At 46.8% G+C, this 18,672-nt stretch overlaps 2 protein-coding genes across 21 annotated transcripts; one reads left to right on the top strand and one right to left on the bottom strand.

The window, feature by feature from the left end:
• Window positions 1-2,989: 2,989 nt before the first annotated feature.
• On the top strand, window positions 2,990-18,065 carry HNRNPH1 (heterogeneous nuclear ribonucleoprotein H1). 19 transcript variants are annotated; one of them, XM_072935408.1, is made up of 16 exons: window positions 2,990-3,131; window positions 3,699-3,810; window positions 9,349-9,408; window positions 10,083-10,220; window positions 11,054-11,209; window positions 11,409-11,552; window positions 13,046-13,184; window positions 14,183-14,361; window positions 14,596-14,667; window positions 14,767-14,879; window positions 15,047-15,182; window positions 15,353-15,436; window positions 15,570-15,620; window positions 15,954-16,037; window positions 16,647-16,739; window positions 17,286-18,065. In XM_072935408.1, the coding sequence occupies exons 2-16, from the start codon at window positions 3,762-3,764 to the stop codon at window positions 17,408-17,410; spliced, it is 1,623 nt and encodes a 540-aa protein (XP_072791509.1). In that variant the 5' UTR covers window positions 2,990-3,131; window positions 3,699-3,761; the 3' UTR covers window positions 17,411-18,065. The 19 variants fall into 19 exon arrangements, with proteins under 19 accessions (XP_072791509.1, XP_030139931.1, XP_030139936.1 ...); XM_030284071.4 differs by having other exon boundaries at window positions 14,746-14,879; XM_030284076.4 differs by having other exon boundaries at window positions 14,746-14,879; window positions 17,171-18,065.
• LOC100220427 (deoxycytidine kinase 2) lies at window positions 4,410-8,776 on the bottom strand. 2 transcript variants are annotated; one of them, XM_002195738.7, is made up of 7 exons: window positions 8,478-8,698; window positions 7,721-7,836; window positions 7,160-7,353; window positions 6,800-6,947; window positions 6,445-6,560; window positions 5,325-5,424; window positions 4,410-4,659 (listed from the first exon to the last, which is right to left on the bottom strand). In XM_002195738.7, exons 1-7 carry the CDS (start codon window positions 8,575-8,577, stop codon window positions 4,621-4,623), a joined length of 813 nt encoding a protein of 270 aa, XP_002195774.3. In that variant the 5' UTR covers window positions 8,578-8,698; the 3' UTR covers window positions 4,410-4,620. The 2 variants fall into 2 exon arrangements, with proteins under 2 accessions (XP_002195774.3, XP_041574948.2); XM_041719014.2 differs by lacking the exon at window positions 4,410-4,659 and having other exon boundaries at window positions 5,080-5,424; window positions 8,478-8,776.
• Window positions 18,066-18,672: the final 607 nt, after the last annotated feature.

Here is an 18,672-nt window from a genome sequence, read left to right as displayed (position 1 = left end):
GCCCTGAAAGGGTGCAGCCATAGAGAGAGCAGAACTCTACCCTCTCACAGTGGCAAAGGATGGTGAGCATAAGCTGTGGATAAGCTGATGGCACAAAGGGAAGGGTGATAGCTTCTAACAGTGCAGCAGAGGCTTCAGAGAGAACAAGGGACTTGGGTATCTGCTTTCCACTAAAACTGTGTTTATAAACCTCCCCAACTGTTTTCCAGCTTGGCTTCTTAGTGAATTACAGCTTAGGAAAGTTGGACAACATGAGCTATATCCAATCCATGCTGCAGTGCAGAGCACCATTTTCAGAGAAATGAATAAAGGTAAAAAACAAAGGTGAAAAGGAAGAAAGGTGAAGTGTAGCCAAAAATCCTCTTAAATTGTCCAAATCAGACATGGGAGGGAGATTGCACTGGCAAAGCTGTGAACAGGCAGCATTAGTGAGTGATGAATGTGGCCATGTTATCTAATATGGCAGAATACTCATCATGCATTTTTAATTGTTTTGCTTCTATTTATCACAGTGTCACAGCTAGAGGCTGTTTCAAAAGGCATGGGGAATAACAGAAAGGCTATAATTGGATGGTAGGGCTTTTGACTGGAGGTCACACACACAGAGAAACATACAAAGCATCAGTAGTATAAGACTTCCATGTGTTCCCTGTTTTCAGAGCCCACATGAAAAACAAGTCAGCTGCAGCAGTGTTTACTGAGAGTTAATCAGGTTTGCACATTAACCATAAGATCATGAATTATAGGTGCTCATATGCAAACCCGAGGCACGTGTAACACACGTAGGTGAGACATGAAAAATGAACTCTGTGATGGCAGCAGCAGAAGAAATGGGTAACAGCCAAGGAGAAAAGGGAAGGCATATACAGTGACGATGGACTGAGTTCTGTCACCTCTTCAGAGCAGGTATTTAAGTTCTGATCAGTTCTCCCATAATGGCAAATGCTGATCCATTAAAGAATTGTTGGCAACTTTTTTTTGCATTGCAACAATATCTCCAAAACCTACTCAGAAATGAGCATCTGCTTCACTCCCAGACACACAGAGCGTCTCCATATGCTTGGATGACTACGGAACCCTCAAACCAGAGTTGCAGATTTTCTCCATTATTTTCTTACTCTGGAAAGAAGTGTAAGCGAAATAACAAAGAGAGACTGGTATAAACCAGAAAATTCTTGAGCAGGTAGCAGATTTCAAGAGCTTTACTTCGGTCCAACTTAACACTCCACACGTGTGCTCAGCTTTATGCATCTCTCTGCAGGCTGGACTGGGGCTCCTCTCCATGAACCTGTAGGGAATTTGGGATGTTGCACAGAGGCTGTGACTATCCAGCAGATTTTTACTCTGGAGGCCACCTTGATGTCTCAGGTTCTAGCTTTTATATTTTTCAGATTCTGTACTGCTTTAGTGTGTGGGTCTGAGCTTCATATTAGGGGATGGTGAGCTCTCTTCACAGACTAGGTAGACAAAACAATTCCTTCTCTAGCTGGAGACCAAGCACAAATTATCCAAATTTCAGGCCCAGGAGCATAAACAACATGGACTGAAGAAAGATAAACAAGCAGGATGGGACTTCATAACCTAAAGCTATAACTGGACAATTAATTCTAATATGCAAATGGAGCAGAACTTGTAAAAGTGAGAGACCCCTTGACCAATCATCTATTTTGTGACCATTTTGGTTCATCTTGGGTGCAGCCCTGGCTGGGCTCTTGTACTGCCCAAGGTGTATCCACTGAGGCCTTCTAATAACACCTACTTTATTCTTTAACTCTCTCTAGTTTCTGTTCTCGGTTAGCCTTCACAAGGCATCAACCTCTGAGGAAAAGGGCTGCTCTGTTAGCAGTAATTCCATTTGAATTGTTAATTATTTTTGTCTTTCAAACACAGCATATACATTGGCTAATCACAACTCTTCTGAGAACTATTTATGTCTTTGCTTGCCCCTGCTGCTTACAGTCACATTCCTCCCCTGGAAGTGGCTGTGCCAAACTTACTGCGGGTTATGTCAAAGAAAGGCTGAGTTTTTTCTTAAGATTAGTAGCAGTTACATATTTGCAGAAAGAAGTCATATGATCTTTCTCCTAACACTGGAAGGATATCTAGAACTTCTTGTCAGTGTGAACACAGGATGATTTTCATTTCCTAAGAGACCTCTAAAGATAGGTCTTACATCAGAATCCTGTTTAACTAAATAAACATAAGATCAAGAAAATATTAGACAAATCAGGCTTCATTTCTCACTGTAAATTAGATAGCAAGAGAACAGCCATTACAGCTCTCTTTAACGCCATTTAATCACGTGGATCATGATTCATAAACAACAGAAAACCCATTTTCTGTCCTTTTTCAAATGCAGCAACAGGGACTAAAAATACCAATCAGTACTAATAAAATGACACATAGTAAATGTACCCCAGTGTATGACTATTAATACACACCATAAAAAGCCAACAATTATCATCATGTCACTGCTAGAAACGCAGAGGCCTCAACAGGGATTAGCAAAGGGATTTGCTTTACCCTCACTAACACTGGGCCAGAAACAAAGCTGGGGGTCGGTGCCACACCTCCACGGCCCTAAGGTCACCTCTTATCTGTTCAATCCCACAGCAAGGCTCCCTTGAAGCTATTTTAACCTGAAGTTTCTTCAGCTCGTGATACTTTGTGGAGATATTTTGCGTTCTGGTTGGGAGAGCGTGGTCTGAGGGCGCAGGGGGAACGTGCGAAGCGGCCGCTCCCAGCGCCACTCGGGGGTCCCAGAGGCAGCTCCGGCACCGAACCCCCTCCGGCAGCGTCGAGCGGGGCCGCTCAGCCCGGTTGGGCCCCCCGGCACAGGGACCCACGCAAACAGCCCCAGCAGTGCAGGAACCCCCTGCGCCAAAGGCAACCGGCCCCAGCAGTGCCGAGCGGGGCCGCTCAGCCCGGGCTGCGCTCCCCACGCCCGGGCTGCCCCACAGCGGCCCTCGAAGGCGCGGGGCAGCCCTCGAGGCCTCCGCGGCCAGGCCCCGCCGTGCCCGGCCCCCGCCGCGGCGGGAGGCGGAGCCGAGCCCTGCTGACACCGGCGGCGGGCGGTGCTGCAGTGCGCGGAGCCGCCGATCGCCGCCGGAGCCCCGTGGCTGCAGCTCGCCGTGAGCGGGGGTGCCGGGGGAACGGAGACGAGTGGCGGGCGGCGGGGCGGGTGTGGGAGGGAGGGACAAGGCCGCCGCCATGTTCGGGAACCGGGGAGCAGAACGGGCGGGGGCGGCACTCGAACCGGAGCCGAGACCGGCGGCCGGGACTCGAACCCGGGTCCCTGGGGACTCGAGACCGGGTACCCTGGCGGGTGCGGGGGGCACAGGGGCTCGCGGGACCCCCGGGGCGGCCGCGCGCTTCCCCCCCCTCCATTATTCCTCCCCCCCCGCACAGCGCGCGCGGGGGGCCGGACGTGACTGGCTGCGTTCAATTTGTCACGCGGCCATTGGCTGGTGGGGGCGGGCGGCGCGTGACGTCAGCGCGCGGCGCTGCGCGGCCGGCGGCCATTTATAGGCGCGGAACGGGCGCTGCGCAGACGGAGCGAGCGGGCTGTACCGGGAGTACCGGCGGCTGTATCGCGGCCCATCCCCGCGGGAGTGCTGCGAAACCCCCCGCGGAGCCCCGATCCACCTTCTCCGAGCGCCCCTTCGGCCGCCGCTGAGCTTTTGTTTCTGTTCGCGCAGCGCCCGAGCGCCCCCACCCAGCTTTGTTCTTCTTGAGGCCCCTGCGGGGAAGGCGCGGCTAAGATGGATCCTTGTCACACCGAGGAGACCGAGGGCGAGATCCCCGGCTTGGGTAAGGCCCAATGGCGGCGGGCAGGGAGGGGGTGGCGGGAGGGAACGGGGGGAGGGGAGAATGGGCGATCGCACCCTCATGGCGCCGCGGAGGCCTCACGGTGGGCGGGGGAGGGGAGGCGGCGGGGCCCGGCCCGGCCGCGTGCGCCGCTCACCCCCCCGGCCGCGTGCGCCGTGCCGGGCGGGGCCGCGGGGGCTCCTCGGGGTCGCTGTCCCGCCTCCACCGCCGCTGCCGCGCCCGCGGGTCCCTCCCCGTGCTGGGGCGGGAGGGGGTGGGCGTGAGATCGGCAAACGAGATAAGCGTAAATTACAGTTTATTACAGGTCTAACGTCCAGCCTTAAATAGCGTAAATCCGGTGGAAACGGCCACTCAGTAAAGCAGAAGTTGAAAGTAAAGGTTTCTGGACGCCATAACAGTCTCGTCTTAAAATGGTGAACCCGTGCCAGTTATTGCAAAACAGCCCTGCTCAGCGCCTGCTATCTGTTTACTGGGTGTTGGCCTCTCGCTGAGCTCCCCCGTGGGGACAACCACTCGAGAGGCAGTATGACTTTAAAATCTTTATTAAGCAGCAGAGAATATACAGAAAAAAAACCCCAACATTATCAAAGCACCCCATATTTATTCTTTTTAGCTATACAGAAAGGTCTATCAAAACCCACACTGCTCAGACAAGGATAAAAATAAATCCCAATTCATGTTATTAACATTTCAAGTTTGCTTTAAAATAGGCTGTACAGGTAATGCATTTGGTTTAAGTAAATTTTTAAACGCATACATTGTTAAGAGAACTTCAGAGACTTGTTATTCAAATTAATTTCCATCTTCTAAAGAAGTCAGGAATGACTTGACCTATCAAAAGAAAATAGCATATTTATTATTTGGTACATTAAAACTAAAGTACCAGGCTTTTCCCTTTATTTGGGAAGAAATTGTCCAGTGGTTTTTTTTTTTTTTTTGCCCCGTATTGAGTTCACAAACTGAAATACATGTGGCCTTTCAGAGGGGCAAGGTATGTCTGAGTGTCTGCTCAAAATGAAGCTATTAATTGCTGGCTTCCATAAAGATGTAATGCCAAATACCTCCACAATTGATCATTGCTCCCCTTCCCGGTTCTAAATAAACCTTCCCTGTTTATTTAGAGCTGTTTAATTGAGGGAATTAGTCTTGTCTTAAAGGAGTCATTCTCCAGTAATCTCAAATTGATGACCCAGAGCAAGATGAAAATGGTTTATAGGGAGAGCTAGGAGAGCACTTCCTCATGCTTGTAAGTATTAGATGGAGGTTTTTTCCCCCATGACTGGCCAAACAACACCAGAATTTCTTCTGGCATTTACTTCCCAAGTCTTGCCTTCCTTTGGAATTGGTAAACACCATTTTGACTGAAGTGACCTCTTTAGTCCCACCTTGTCTCCTCAAATGGCTAACTCTCCCTCCCCACTCTGTTTGGAAATGCCACTGCATGCATGATAACTGCAGAAGAGCAGATACAAATCCCCCCAATACTTTATACTTACTTTATCAATCAGGTACTCTTGTTTAATTTTATCATTCTTAAACTCTTCATTAACATCCAAAACAAGAATAGGAATCTCCTTGATGTTCTCAAAATCAACTCTGTTGGAAGAACATAATTTTAGTAAAATCTACACAAAATACTGTGCTTTCAAGACCCCTGCTTTTGATTACTACATGGACCCAAAATGTTGAAGCTGATGCTCGTAACTTAAACATAAAGCCCATGCCAAGTTCGTCCTTAATTGCTCTTTATATATTTCACAAATCTGGACTCTTAGTATTTAACTGTAATGTACAAGTGGGGGGCAAAAATAATTTTTACCTTAATTTCCTTTATCTTCTTGTCGTGGAATCAGTTACCAGGAACTGATTTTGTAATTGTAAGATAAGAGTATTTTTTTTCGAAATCTCCTTTTCCCTGTGTCTCCCCCACTTAATCCACTTACCAAGATGGAATTTTACACCTTCCTTTCATAAGGATGAGCCCTTTATATAAAACTGGTGCTTATAACATCTTGGACCATAAGCAAGACCATTTTGGCCGTCTTTCCGAGTGGAAGGCATTTCTAAAACACAGTACGTGTGCTGAACAACATTTTAACTTGTGCTTCCACACTTAAATTCTTACTACAAACACAGGAAGTGCTTGCTTACCGAGTTTGGAATGTGTACACAACATAAACATTCCCAAAGTTCCACACTATGCACTGTCTTCTAAGCATTTGGGTCATCTTATGTGAATCTTCAGCAAGAGGATCAAATTGATAATGTACTTTTCCTAGAATTGTAGTGCTTCTCCTTCAGTAGAATATTTTGGACTCCTCTAGGGAAAAATCTAGAGTCTATTGTCATGTTTAGAGATTCTTAAGATGGGAAAGCCAGTAAGAGTCACAAAGGAGCTTAAGGGAACGTGTGCAGACATCACTCAGTTGCTAATTAGGTTTCTTGTGTGTAACAGGTATAATAAATAATAAAAAATAATCAAAAACCTTGATTATTGTTTAAATCTAAGGTAGGATTAATATTTAAACTTGGTTGAAATACAGTCCTGGTAGTTTAAATATAGTTGAGGCTTTTTTTGCCCCTTATATTGCAACAGAAATGAAACTGGGTTCCTACCTCATAGTCCTTTCATGAAGCCAGGTTTCATGTTTATAGTGGAGGTTTTCCAAATACTCAAGCTCAATTCCTTGCTCCTCTCTTCTTCCCCTCATCTGTAGCCTTTCCATACATTTCTGGGGGGAAAAAAAAAAAAGTATAAACCTGGTCATTAATCATGTGTTGTAGGTTAAATCAGCTAAAGGGATCAAGTGGCCCTTAAATTGGAAGGACTAATGCTAGACATTAGTGAGCATTAATATTAAATTCCTGGCTGAACATAAACGAGTTAAGTCTAGAATAACTTTTTCGTATCCTCTTAAGCCTCTGGAAAATTAAATTGGAACTGAGAAATGTCCATTTTTAGTTAGCATACCTGAGGTGTGGTTCTGAGATATATCATGCCATCCAGTTCTATATCTGATTGAAACTGATTCAAAAGCCATGTGTGCCAGTCCTGATAAATAGACCACTCTGTTTCATTAATATTTCCAGACTCGAACAGGTTAGAAGCAAACACATACCTGCAATGAAAGACATCAGTCTCATGCCAGGAATGATGAAAGTGAACTACCAAAACACTTGTAAGCAGAATGATGGTATTGAAAAAAAATGCCTTAATCAAGCCTGCTCCATTGTAGGTATTAGTTTAAATATCAAGTGTTTCCTCAGCTCCATGTCTTTAAAGACCTGGAAATCGTAATATGAGTTGTTGCTGTCCTGTGAGAATAATTACCTGTCACTGTACACAGATCTTTCGAAAAATTGCACTGGATGTTCTGCTTCGTATAGCTTGGCTGAGACAGGTTTTAATTGTGCTTTTACTCGGCTCAAGCAAGCATAAGTTTGAAATGTGTAAGCCCATCTTGTGGGTTTATCATACAGCATTTGAAGTAAGTTTCCTCCACTCTTCTGAGATGTTGAAAGTTCCTAGAAGGCAAGAGAAAAAAGTTTAAATAAGAATTCATGGCTTTCTTCTTATTACTAAGAAAAGGCTTAGGCATAGGACCTGAGAGACTCTTTTTTCCTCAGGTGATGGTGGTTTTCATGGCAGCTTTTTGGAGCAGTTTGTTTGAGTTCCAGATTTTAGTGCGATTCCTGTGGAGTAGGGGATGTGATTTGGAATATACATCAGTAGTATCTTGCCTTCACAATTTGAATGCCTGACCAACTGTGGTATGATAGTGGGGATAGTCTGCATCAGCTAGATGCAGACTAAGTATAGCTGAATTTTGGCATAGTTCCCTGGCTGTGGAACTCCCTGCAGTTTCTTCAGGTCTGAATCCAGCGCACCTACCTCATACTCATCCTCGGCTGTCTGGATGTTGCACCACTTAGCGATGGGCTCGGGGATGATCTCCCACTCATCGCTGTGTTTCTCCAGCAGCCTGACGAACGTTGACTTCCCCGCAGCTGCGGAAGATTAGAGCAGTTCACAAAGGGGTGGGGGCTGATTGCTCTGGTGCTGCTGGCGGACAGGGCCAGTTTGAGGGTTTGTTAGCGTCTGTTGCAGCGCGGGGGCGGCCGGGTGCGCCGTGGAGCAAAGTGCGCTGATCTTTCTCGCCAGAGGGGCCGCGCCCGGCCCGGCGGGCGATAAGGGCGGCCGAGGAGCAGCCGACATTTTAGAGCTGCCGTGGCGGGCGGAGCTTAGCGGGGAGAGCGAGGGAGCGGCCGCGCAGGCGCTGGGACTTGGCGCGGGCGGGCGGGAGCGAACAGTGCTGCAGCCCCGGACGGGCCGCGGAGGGGGTGGGGGTGGCAGGGGCACCGGGGTTTGTGCTCCCGAGCCCGTCCTGCCCCTCGGTGTAACTGACGGGCACCCGGCTCGGGGAGCTCCCCATCCGCCCCAGCCTAGCTCCGGGTTCATGTCCCGGTGCTGTTCTCCCTGCAGAGCTCCCCGCTGCTCGCAGAGCCGGGGGGACAAGCGCCGCAGCCGCCCCTCTCTCGCTCACTCTCCCCCGGCGTCCCAGCCCCTTAGGGCGCTCCTGGCATGACACCTCCCCCTTCCCCCCTCCTTCCCTACTACCCTGAGCCGCCTCCCGCACCGCCGAGCTCACCGATGTTCCCCTCGATGGAAATCTTCCTGAGGCGCTTCTGGAAGCTGGATTCGAGGGAGCCGGCGGGGCTCTGGCAGTGCCGCTTGGCGGGGGTAGACATGGCGGTGCCGAGCGGGAACTCAGGGGGTTCCCGGCTGCTCCCGCGCACTTTAAGCGTCCCGCCAAGCGGGTGGGCGGGATGGCCGCTTCCCGCCAGCCCTCCCTGGGAAGAGGCGGAGGCGCTGCCCCCTCCCCCGCCGCTCCTGCCCAGCTCCTGCCGCCGCGCTCTTACAAAATGGGCGTTCGGCGAGTGAAATGGAAAAGAGAGCTTTGTGCAGGAAGTTACTGTAGCACTGTTCCACTTACTGATCTAATTTGCATTTCTGTAAACGAAATTTGCCATGTTGTTTGATTTACTTACGTAAACTTGAGCATGCACTTAAAAAAAGTCAAAAAGCCTCCAGCTGTGGGGGTGGGGTGGTTGTTAGTAGTTTGGAAGATTTAATGAGATGAGGTGATGTAGCCTCACAGTCTGTTTTGGTACTGGCTGGAAAAGAAACACTCGTGGATGAATGGTGTTCATCCGGAGACTATTCAGAGCAACTTCTGGGTTCCAAATCCCTATGTCGGGAGCCTGCTTAACTTAGGCATGGGTTCTCTATCAACAGTGTAGACAAGTTGAAACATGAGCTGGTGATCCAAGGGGAAGGGGGATGGAGGATTCTTAGATTATGAGTTACTTAAATTTCCTCCTTCCTCCTCGGTAATACAAGGTGAAATCTAGCTAGGTCTGGTGTGTTTGGAGGAAATGGGAGGGAATTAACTTTTCAGTTCTTTTATGATAATTGTGACCCATTGTCTCTTCTTTCCCCATCTCCTCCAAACACACCAGGCTTCAGTGACCGAAGCGAGCAGATTGTTTCACGTGGGGTAGCGTCAGCCTTTGAAGCTGGTAAGTGCTAGTTCGCACACGCGGCGTGTGCAGCCGGAGCGCTCCGCGGTCCGCGCCACGCGGGAGCCGGGCCGGGGCGGCGCGCGGGACCGGGGCTTTGTTCGGCGCGGCGGGCGGGCGGCGCGTGCGCACAGGCGGCGCGCGGGGTCTCGGGGGTGGGCCCGGGCCCCACCGGGGCACACAAACCCCCGGCCATGCCGCGGCTCGGCGAAGGCTCGCGGTGCTCGGTGCCCTCGTCACACGGCCCTCCCTGCCAACCGCCTGCGGGCGTTGCGCCATCGCCGGGGGCCGCCAGGGCGGCGTCTGGGACCGCGCTCTTTGTGCGGAGGAAGGCCCGGCCCAGCGGAAGCACCCGCCGCCATTTCCTAGCGCGCTCTCGCTACAGGCTCGCCCGCTCGCTGCCGCCTGCCCGGGACTAGGCGCTCTCCGGAGAGTGGATCAGGCTCGGAGCCCTAGAACCAGCACGGAGCCCCACCATGTGTGCGTGCGGGGAAGGGGCAGGGCACGGGCCGGGGGCGGGAGCGGCGCCGTGTTTGTGAGGCGGCAGCGCCCGAGGCAGAGGAGGATCAGGGAGGGCCGGGGCACAGGCCAGGGGGGCCGCCGGGCGCTCTGAGGGGGTGCGGGTGGCGGCCGTGCTGAGCCGCATCTCAAAGGGCCCGTTCTGATCTTTCCAGCAACCACAGAAGCGGAGACAGAGCAGAGCCTCACCCCCAATGTGATGCTTAACACAGAGAGCAGCGAGGGATATGTGGTGAAAGTCCGGGGGCTGCCTTGGTCTTGCTCCACCGAAGAGGTGCAGAGGTTCTTCTCTGGTAAGTGGGGTTGTGGGGGAATAAGAGGTGTGGGAGAGGGGTTGGGCTCTGCTGTCAATTCTGGGTCCCTCCCAGGGACACTTTGGCAGTGGGAGTGCTGTAGTGAGCAGTTGCAGGAGGCATTCAGTAGCCAGTGCAGTTTGTAGTGCAACAAGTGCTTCAGCCAGAACCTGGGATGCAAAGCCATGTTCATGCTAGCAGGAGCTTCGTCTGAATTGCTGGGATAGCCATAAATGCCTTTACTGCTTGAGCAACCAGGGGAGAGAAGGTTAAATTGTAAAGAAAGTTCAACCTGAAGCATGAATTTTAAAGCTAAATCAGTTTAGTTCTTGTATTGTCCCAATAGACTCGTGTCTGTTTGGACAATACAAGTGTTCAGTGTGTGTATGCTTGCCCAAATTATTAGCATTCTGCAGTAGTAAATAGTGGTGGTAAATAAATGCTTTCTGTAGTGACTGGATCTTTTAAAACTGCTTCTGGAATATGATGTATTGGACTTGGTTCTGATTTAGGTTATTACACTATTGTTACTATTCCTATTTCGTGCTAATAAGGAAGTTAAGATCAAAAGCTGTGTATGTTCAATTTGAGGCCGAAAAGCTTTGTAAATAGCTAATTTGCAATTATCCTTTATCTGTAGGTTTGACTAGAACGGTAACTTTATTTAGTGTCTTAGTTAATTGGCCATTTTAAAGTTACAATAGGAATGCTGCTGGTTTTGTTGTCATAGTATAATTGATACTCAGCACATTTTTGGTTTTAGGCTGAAACTTTCAAAGTAACACTGTTCCTATAATAATTGATGTAATTCTGGCTTTTCTGTTTAATTTCAGATTGCAAAATTCTGAATGGGGCTTTGGGTATCCGTTTCATCTACACCAGGGAGGGCAGACCAAGTGGAGAAGCATTTGCTGAACTTGAGTCAGAGGAGGATGTGAAATTGGCCTTGAAAAAAGACAGAGAAACAATGGGACACAGATATGTTGAAGGTTTGACTCAGTCGGTCTAGTAACTGACTACAATGTGTTTGTGCTTGATGGGTTTTGGTTAATTGCATTTTTTGTCTCCTTAAAATGCATGTGAAAGGACAAATGGACTTGCATATCATAAGTTGACTAGTTTCAAGGCAAATGACTTTAAAAACTCTTCCTTTCTCCAGAATGCATTAATTCTAAGTGCCTTTTACAGTTTTCAAGTCAAACAACGTTGAAATGGATTGGGTTCTGAAGCATACTGGTCCCAACAGCCCTGATACAGCTAATGATGGTTTTGTACGTCTTAGAGGACTCCCATTTGGCTGTAGTAAAGAAGAAATTGTACAGTTTTTTTCAGGTATGTGGGATAAAAGTAGTAGCTGTAGCACTATTGGTTTATGCTAAAAATACCCCAACAAACCAAACAGGCATGGATTGCCCAGTAGTACATCCAACAGTATTATCATGGGTATTATAAGTAAATAAACCAATTCTTCACTAGTTTTCTGGGCATGAGGAATCCTTTGGATCGCTTCCTAAAATACTTGATAATTAAATAATTTAGGGAATGCCAAAAAAGTGCTTGAATTTATACTTGGTGGAACATGCTGTTCCAAGAAAGAATTATAGAAAAGTATCTTGTTTTCCAAATAAAGCCGAACAGTTCATGTGGCAGTCTACTTCCACCCCTAGCCTTGGATGATTGGCCCTGGTCAGTGAAGGATGTAGAACCCTCTCACCACTGGGCTCTGTGTGAGGAGCAGGTTCTCAGTAAAGGCCCATGACCTCTTCCCAATATAGAGCTAGTATTGAATGAAATGCAGAGAAAACCCGCTGAACTCCACCCAAATACATATTTACAGATTTGACCCTTTCTCTTCCTATGGGGATAAAAAACCCACCAGACCCTTGATGTTGCCTAGCTCAAAGTGTTTATGGATGAAGAGATAATGTTTTGTTTTGACTAATTTTTACTTTTTTGCAGCTGTTTTATGTTTGCAAACTGGAATTAAGACTGTTAAAATGTCTAAGAAAGGAATCTGTTGATTGTTTAGGATTTCACTTGTTATTATTTTCAAAATATTAGATTTCTAAATGTTTTGCTATTACAAGATATGATTAAGCTTGCTATTTTGCTTTAAAATACAGTAGAAACATTTCCAGTTGTACAATCTCAGAACTTGTTTTTTTTGTTTTCTGAATTGGTGATATGAACAAGAGCAGTTTCTAAGCATGTGCATTTTAAGCTTTTTTTTCTTACATGGTGAAGTAATTCAAGCTTTATAAGTTGTTAATGTGCTTGATATATAAAATGTGTCTCTTCTCTTCAGGAACTAATACTTAAAAATTACTTCATGATTTTTTTCTTAATTAAGCACTCTTAAAGATAAAAAAATGCTGAAATTTGATGTTTGCATAAGACTAATTATTTTACGTGAGTGACTTCTGGTAAAATTACTTATTCTATATAAAGCTGTTTAACTTACTGTGTTTGAATTTTAAGTTCTCTTTAAAAGTTCATCTTAAATACTTTCACAGAATTGACAAGGTCTGTAATAATGTGTGACGTTCTTAACGCATCCTGCATTAGATGCCTTCTCTGAGGGGCTGTCCCTGACCCTCTGAGCATTTCTGAGCTCTGCAGGGTGGGTTAAGAACCTGAATTGAATGGTATGTAATCATGGAGCTCTTTGTTGATGTGCCTTTTTTATTCTGGTGTTCTAGAATCAACATACCATTCACTTAAGTGTTTAAATTCTGGTGTTTTTAAAGCTATAAGAAAAAACTCATGACTGGGCTTGTGATGTTAATATTGCCCCCCTACTGGGGTTATTTGTCCTTGGGTTGAAGGGTTGGAAATCGTGCCAAATGGGATAACATTGCCGGTGGACTTCCAGGGGAGGAGTACGGGGGAGGCCTTCGTGCAGTTTGCTTCACAGGAAATAGCTGAAAAGGCTCTAAAGAAACACAAGGAAAGAATAGGGCACAGGTGGGGATGGATGGTTGGTTGGCTCTGTCACTTTTCTTATGGTAAACAATTAAATCCATATTCTCTCTTCTGAAAGTGTAAACACCCAAATCAAAATAGTATTGTGGTCTCTAACTTGGTGATGGTTAAAGATATTGATTGCTACAGTGTATGTGGCACAGACTGTTTAGATCTACCCAAAAATACTAGATAAAATTGGGCTAAACTAAAATGTGCATTGGAAAATGAGTAATAACAGGCATTCAAAACTATAGCTTGCAAATGACAAAGTTGAGAGACTATGGCTTTAACTTCTCAAATAGCACCAATTCTGCCTTTAGCTCTAAAGACATGCACAGTATTCTCACTACCATAAGAAAATGTGATACTTTCTAAACTTGTTTTATAAGTTGAAATGTAACAAATTTACTTAACTTGTATTAATCTTCAATGTAATAAGCATAGCTTTCAAGAAATTGTCACAAAGGGTTTTTATTTATTTTACTTGTGACTATTTGTCATTGAAGCATGCACCTTTTGCCTATGCTGAATCACTGAAGCATAGGCTGGGTTCAGTAGTACATGCAGAGCTTTCTGTGGCATTCTGATGGGTTAAACTCTTGGTGGAGATCGGGTTTTTAACCCTCTGTTTCTGTTGCCTTGAGCAACACTGATGAGTTGAGTGGACACTGGTCCCTCCTACATTGTTTGACTAACATTTTAAATTGGGGGGAGGTGGGTGGGGAATCACTACTGCTCCCCCACCCTTAAGGCTGGGATACTGCAAAGTATGAGGAGCACATAAACCCTTCAGTAATTTTAATTTCTTGAAAATACACTGATTTAAATGTAACGTAGTGCTAATAATAGAAAGTCATTGCCTGCATAATGTAAGGAAACCTGGCTTAAAATTACTGCCAGTGTCAAGGCTATGACTAAATGGCTTGTTGTAATGTGAAGTTGTGAGGTGTTTGTGGAGAGAATCAGAGACTGACTTCTCCCTGTGCAAACACTTGTAGGTACATTGAGATCTTCAAGAGTAGCCGAGCAGAGGTGCGCACTCACTACGACCCTCCCCGCAAGCTATTGGCCATGCAGAGACCTGGTCCGTACGACAGGCCCGGCCTGACGCGCGGATACAACAGTCTGGGTAGAGGAAGTAGCTTGGAGAGAATGAGGCGTGGAGCCTACGGAGGAGGTAAGTGCACGGGGGCCCAGGGAGCTGCTCGTTTGAAAAGCAGCAACTCTTGGACCTGGTAGTGTCTCCCCAGCTGTGTATGTGTCCTTGGCCTTAATTCTTATGGAAGAAATGAAATGTTGTACTAGTCGTTGTTTGCAGTGTGTACTGTGTATTTGGATCTTTCTGTAGTCGAAATGAAAGTTTATTTGGATCTTTGTGTAGTTGAAATGAACATGTCCAATCTGTTTCTAGGTTATGGAGGTTATGATGACTACAATGGGTATAATGATGGCTATGGGTTTGGTTCTGATAGATTTGGAAGAGGTAAGGATCTCTAATAGGAACAGTAACTGAACTTACGACATGTCCCAAAAGAAACTAAAATACATCTGAAAGACCTAGAATGGACTCTTTTCTCCGCAGGGATGTCGGACCACAGGTACGGCGACGGATCGTCCACCTTCCAGAGCACGACCGGCCACTGCGTCCACATGCGAGGTCTGCCCTACAGAGCCACCGAGAATGACATCTACAATGTGAGTGCCACATGCTGCTCCCCAGTGCATGGCTTTGGGTCCCGGGGTCCTTGTGGGGACATAACAGCTGCCCTGCAGCTGGAGTGTCCCTCTGGAGAAAATGGCTTATTGTAAACCCAAACTGTCGCATTGGTGCGTTTTAATATGTGTGACTATTCCATGTGTAGTTCTTCTCACCTCTGAACCCTGTAAGAGTACACATTGAAATCGGACCAGATGGCAGAGTAACTGGAGAGGCAGACGTTGAATTTGCTACTCATGAGGACGCAGTGGCTGCTATGTCCAAAGACAAAGCAAATATGCGTAAGTCCGACTGCTCAGGAAGAGGTGGTTTTAGGGAGCTGCCAGCACTGCGGTGTAGTGCATCTGCTGCAACTGGAATGCCAAAGATTTCACTGCAGCTTCACTTGCAGTGAGACAAGCTGCATAGGTTTGGTGTGAAATGCTCTCATGGGAAAACTTTCTTCTTCCAGAACACAGATATGTAGAACTCTTCCTGAATTCTACAGCAGGAGGAACTGGTGGTGCCTATGGCAGTCAGATGATGGGAGCAATGGGTACGTAACAGTCTCACTGCACTTACAAAAAAGTGTTTGCTGTTGAAGGAAGCTGGCTTGTTTTGTACAGCTCCTGCTTTATTGTGTGCCTGGCATCAAAACTGAAATTCAACATTCTGTCTTAATCACACAGTCAAGGAGTCGGAAGGGGTAGTCCAAGATTGGAACACTAGCACATTGCCAGGTATATAAACCTTTTGGGATTACATTTGAGCTTTAATAGGCTGAATAAACATGTGGTGCTGAGTGTGGTGTGCCTGGTGGGATGAGTGACTTCTTTGGGAGTGTGGTCGTGCAAAATATGGGAGATGCCTGTCCTTTTAGTCTCCTTCCCCTTCTTCCCTGTTGGGGGATACCAGAACATAGTTCGGTGATGGAGGATGTATCTGTGGCATGTGACCTGCCATTCAAGCTGAGTCTTGGTGGTGAGAGAGAGATACTTGGAATTGGGAGAAATTGTCTGAATTGCTCTGGCAAACCCCAAAATTGTTTAAAAATCTAAAATGTGTGTTTGCAGCACAAGTCTTAAATGCCTGTTGCAGTTATGCCTCTAAGACAGATACCCTCCTGACACCCAGCTGGGCTGGTTTCGGAGATGAAGGTGGGGTTGGTTTCTGGAGGGCTCCTTTCTCTGGAGGGTGGTGGGGGGGGTGTGAATACACTGCTGCTTTTATATTACTTGGGTACAAAATGTTTGTAGTTCTAATGCTGATACACTACAGAAAGGAGTGTAGGCAAATGATGAGGTGAAGAGCAGCTGTTTGTTTAAACAGAGGTATCTGTCTCTGAGCCACAGCACTGCTGTGATGTGATGCACAATCAGTCTGGAGCAGAAATAAGTCTTTCAGGACCATGTACACATGAGTGACTCCAGTTAATGAGCTGTGCTTCTGGAAGGGCAGCACTTGGTGTGAGGTCCCTTAAAACCAAGTTTTAAGTTTTTTGGGGCATGTTACATACAGTGCAGATTGATCCTATTTAGTATAGTCCACAGAAATTGTAAAAGTAACTTCTGAAGTTCTTGTTGCTGCTTGATTGCAGGGATGTCTTTAGAAACCCCATCACTTTCCTTGAGCATGTTAAACTTCCCTTGGTGTGAGCAAGGTAGTGCCAGAGTGCAGGGGCTGTTGGTTGGGTGAAGGCTGGGTTTGTTGATGATGAGCAGATCTTGACTGGCAAGTTCTTAATGTTTTTACCCTTAACTTAAAAGGGAGCCAATCCAGTTATGGTGCTCCAGGCAACCAGCAGCTGAGTGGGGGTTATGGAGGAGGATATGGAGGTCAAAGCAGCATGAGTGGCTATGGTAAGAGCATTTCTTTGCTGGTTTCCATTGGGCCAGGTGCAGCTGACTTAACAGCTGTTATAACCTGGGCAGCACAGGCTCTGAAAGTTAAAAGTGTGGCTACTGTGAACTTTGGGGAATGGGAGGGATCGATTCAAAGCTGCAATGGGGAGCTGACGGGGGGAATGTGGAAAACTATTCTGAAAGGGGCAGGAGATGCCAGTCTCAGACTTGCATTGCTCTGATCACTTTTCTTAATCCAAAAGCTGGAGAAAGCTTTGTTTAAATGCAGTACAAATGGGGGAGGGGGTCATGGGAGGCTGGGTCCTCCCTGTTCCCCCAGAGCAGTGGTAAAGCTCTGGCTTGGGAAGGGGGGTGATACAGAGCTCGTGCTGTCGTTGAACATCCGATAACTGGCTTTGGGTACGGAGCTGTAAACTGACACTTTGCAGCATTGGGCACGGTAGACGGTATTTACGAGGTGGCCCAGCAAGGACAGGCGTTGGGGCAAGGATGCTTCGAGTCGGCCTGAGGCAGCTGTGAACCTGCTGTCGGTTTCCCCCTCAGACCCCGGGAGCCAGGGCGCCATGAACAGCAGCTACTACAGCAGTGGGAACCGCGCATCCATGGGAGTGAACGGCATGGGCGGCATGTCCAACATGTCCAACATGAGTGGTGGCTGGGGAATGTAACCAATCGCTGACTTTTGGTCACATCTTTTTTAAAAAACAAAAAAACAAAAAACTAAGTTTAACAGTTTTGCAATACAAGCTTGTGATTTATGCTTTACTGTAAGTGAATTCAGGATTGTTTTAAAACCTTTCAGGTTCAGTATTTTTGAACATACAGAAATGAACATTCATCTAGGATGTAATAACCAAGTAAAGACTATAACTGTTAAACAATTTGGAGCGTTTCTCAAATTAGTTTCGTTGTAGGAGTGTATTTAAGCAGTAAGCGTATTTAGGTTAAAGCTGTTTGAATTATGTTAAATGTTGCTCTTATACCATATTACATCCAACACTGTTTTGAATACATGTTAAAAGAGACATGCTTTTTTGTAAAGAACCAATATAGGAGCTGTGTCTGAAAATCAAAGTGAACATTTGGCATGTTAGTTCTAGTTTATTTCTTTTAATATCCTGTAAGGCATGTTAAAGCTTTTTTTTTTTAAGTTAATGGGGGAAACATGTTGAGACGCAATACGGCTACTTTAGGATTTTGGTCTTGGTGTTCGTATAAAATTCTGAGGCCTTGATTTAATCTTTCATTGTATTGTGATTTCCTTTTTAGGTGTATTGCGCTAAGTGAAACTTGTTAAATAAATCTTCCTTTTAAAAACTGGAACTCGCTCCTTCTTGACCTTCAGCTTCTTGTAACCAGACTTGCACCCATGTCCTCAGACTCTTGTGCTCTTGTCCTGCAGCTGCCACACAGTGACTCCTGACGGAGCACTGCCCCATAGAGTGTTGCAGTGACACCTGGGGGGGCAGAGGCAGCCAGCCCCGCTGCTGGCAGTGCCCAGGGGCGTTTGTTCAAATCACTGCATGGCTGTACCCTGAGCAGGGCCCTGGGCCCTAAACCTGCTGGGGGGATGAGAGGTGGTTCTGTACTTCCTGTAGGCATCCGTGGACTGGGCAGCTTACTGCAACCATGTTTCAATAAATGTAACTTGTTAAACAGCCTGCTCAAAGATGTGGTTTTGTAAGCAACATAGTTACAGCTTCTTCAGCACTGCAACTTCCCCTGAAATAATACTGGATCTGCTTCCATGCAGTCAGTGGCCATAGTATTTTGTTTGCTCTTGGCAACGAGCCATTTGTTCTGATGGGTTAAGAACCTGAGGTCCCTTTCTACAGTGATAAAAGCGTCCTCGTGTTCTGTAGCAGAGGAAACTGTTAAGGGTGGAATTCTGAGCACTGGGTATTTCAGCCATGGCTGTCTGCCATGGAAA

The sequence above is a fragment of the Taeniopygia guttata genome, chromosome 13 (genome assembly GCF_048771995.1).
Source record: "Taeniopygia guttata chromosome 13, bTaeGut7.mat, whole genome shotgun sequence".
Taxonomy (NCBI): Eukaryota; Metazoa; Chordata; class Aves; order Passeriformes; family Estrildidae; genus Taeniopygia; species Taeniopygia guttata.
This window is presented reverse-complemented; position numbering and strand designations above follow the sequence as displayed.

What these genes read in the sequence shown, in the direction of transcription:
- HNRNPH1 (XM_030284071.4), top strand. Translation starts at nt 3,762, where the DNA reads ATGGATCCTTGTCACACCGAGGAGACCGAGGGCGAGATCCCCGGCTTG. An exon ending in CAAAGACAAAGCAAATATGC is followed by an intron (nt 15,183 to 15,352) that starts GTAAGTCCGACT and finishes TTCTTCTTCCAG; the next exon opens with AACACAGATATGTAGAACTC. An exon ending in TCAGATGATGGGAGCAATGG is followed by an intron (nt 15,437 to 15,569) that starts GTACGTAACAGT and finishes TTAATCACACAG; the next exon opens with TCAAGGAGTCGGAAGGGGTA.
- LOC100220427 (XM_041719014.2), bottom strand. Translation starts at nt 8,577, where the DNA reads ATGTCTACCCCCGCCAAGCGGCACTGCCAGAGCCCCGCCGGCTCCCTC. An exon ending in TTCCATCGAGGGGAACATCG is followed by an intron (nt 7,837 to 8,477) that starts GTGAGCTCGGCG and finishes AATCTTCCGCAG; the next exon opens with CTGCGGGGAAGTCAACGTTC. An exon ending in CAGCCGAGGATGAGTATGAG is followed by an intron (nt 7,354 to 7,720) that starts GTAGGTGCGCTG and finishes CTTGCCTTCTAG; the next exon opens with GAACTTTCAACATCTCAGAA.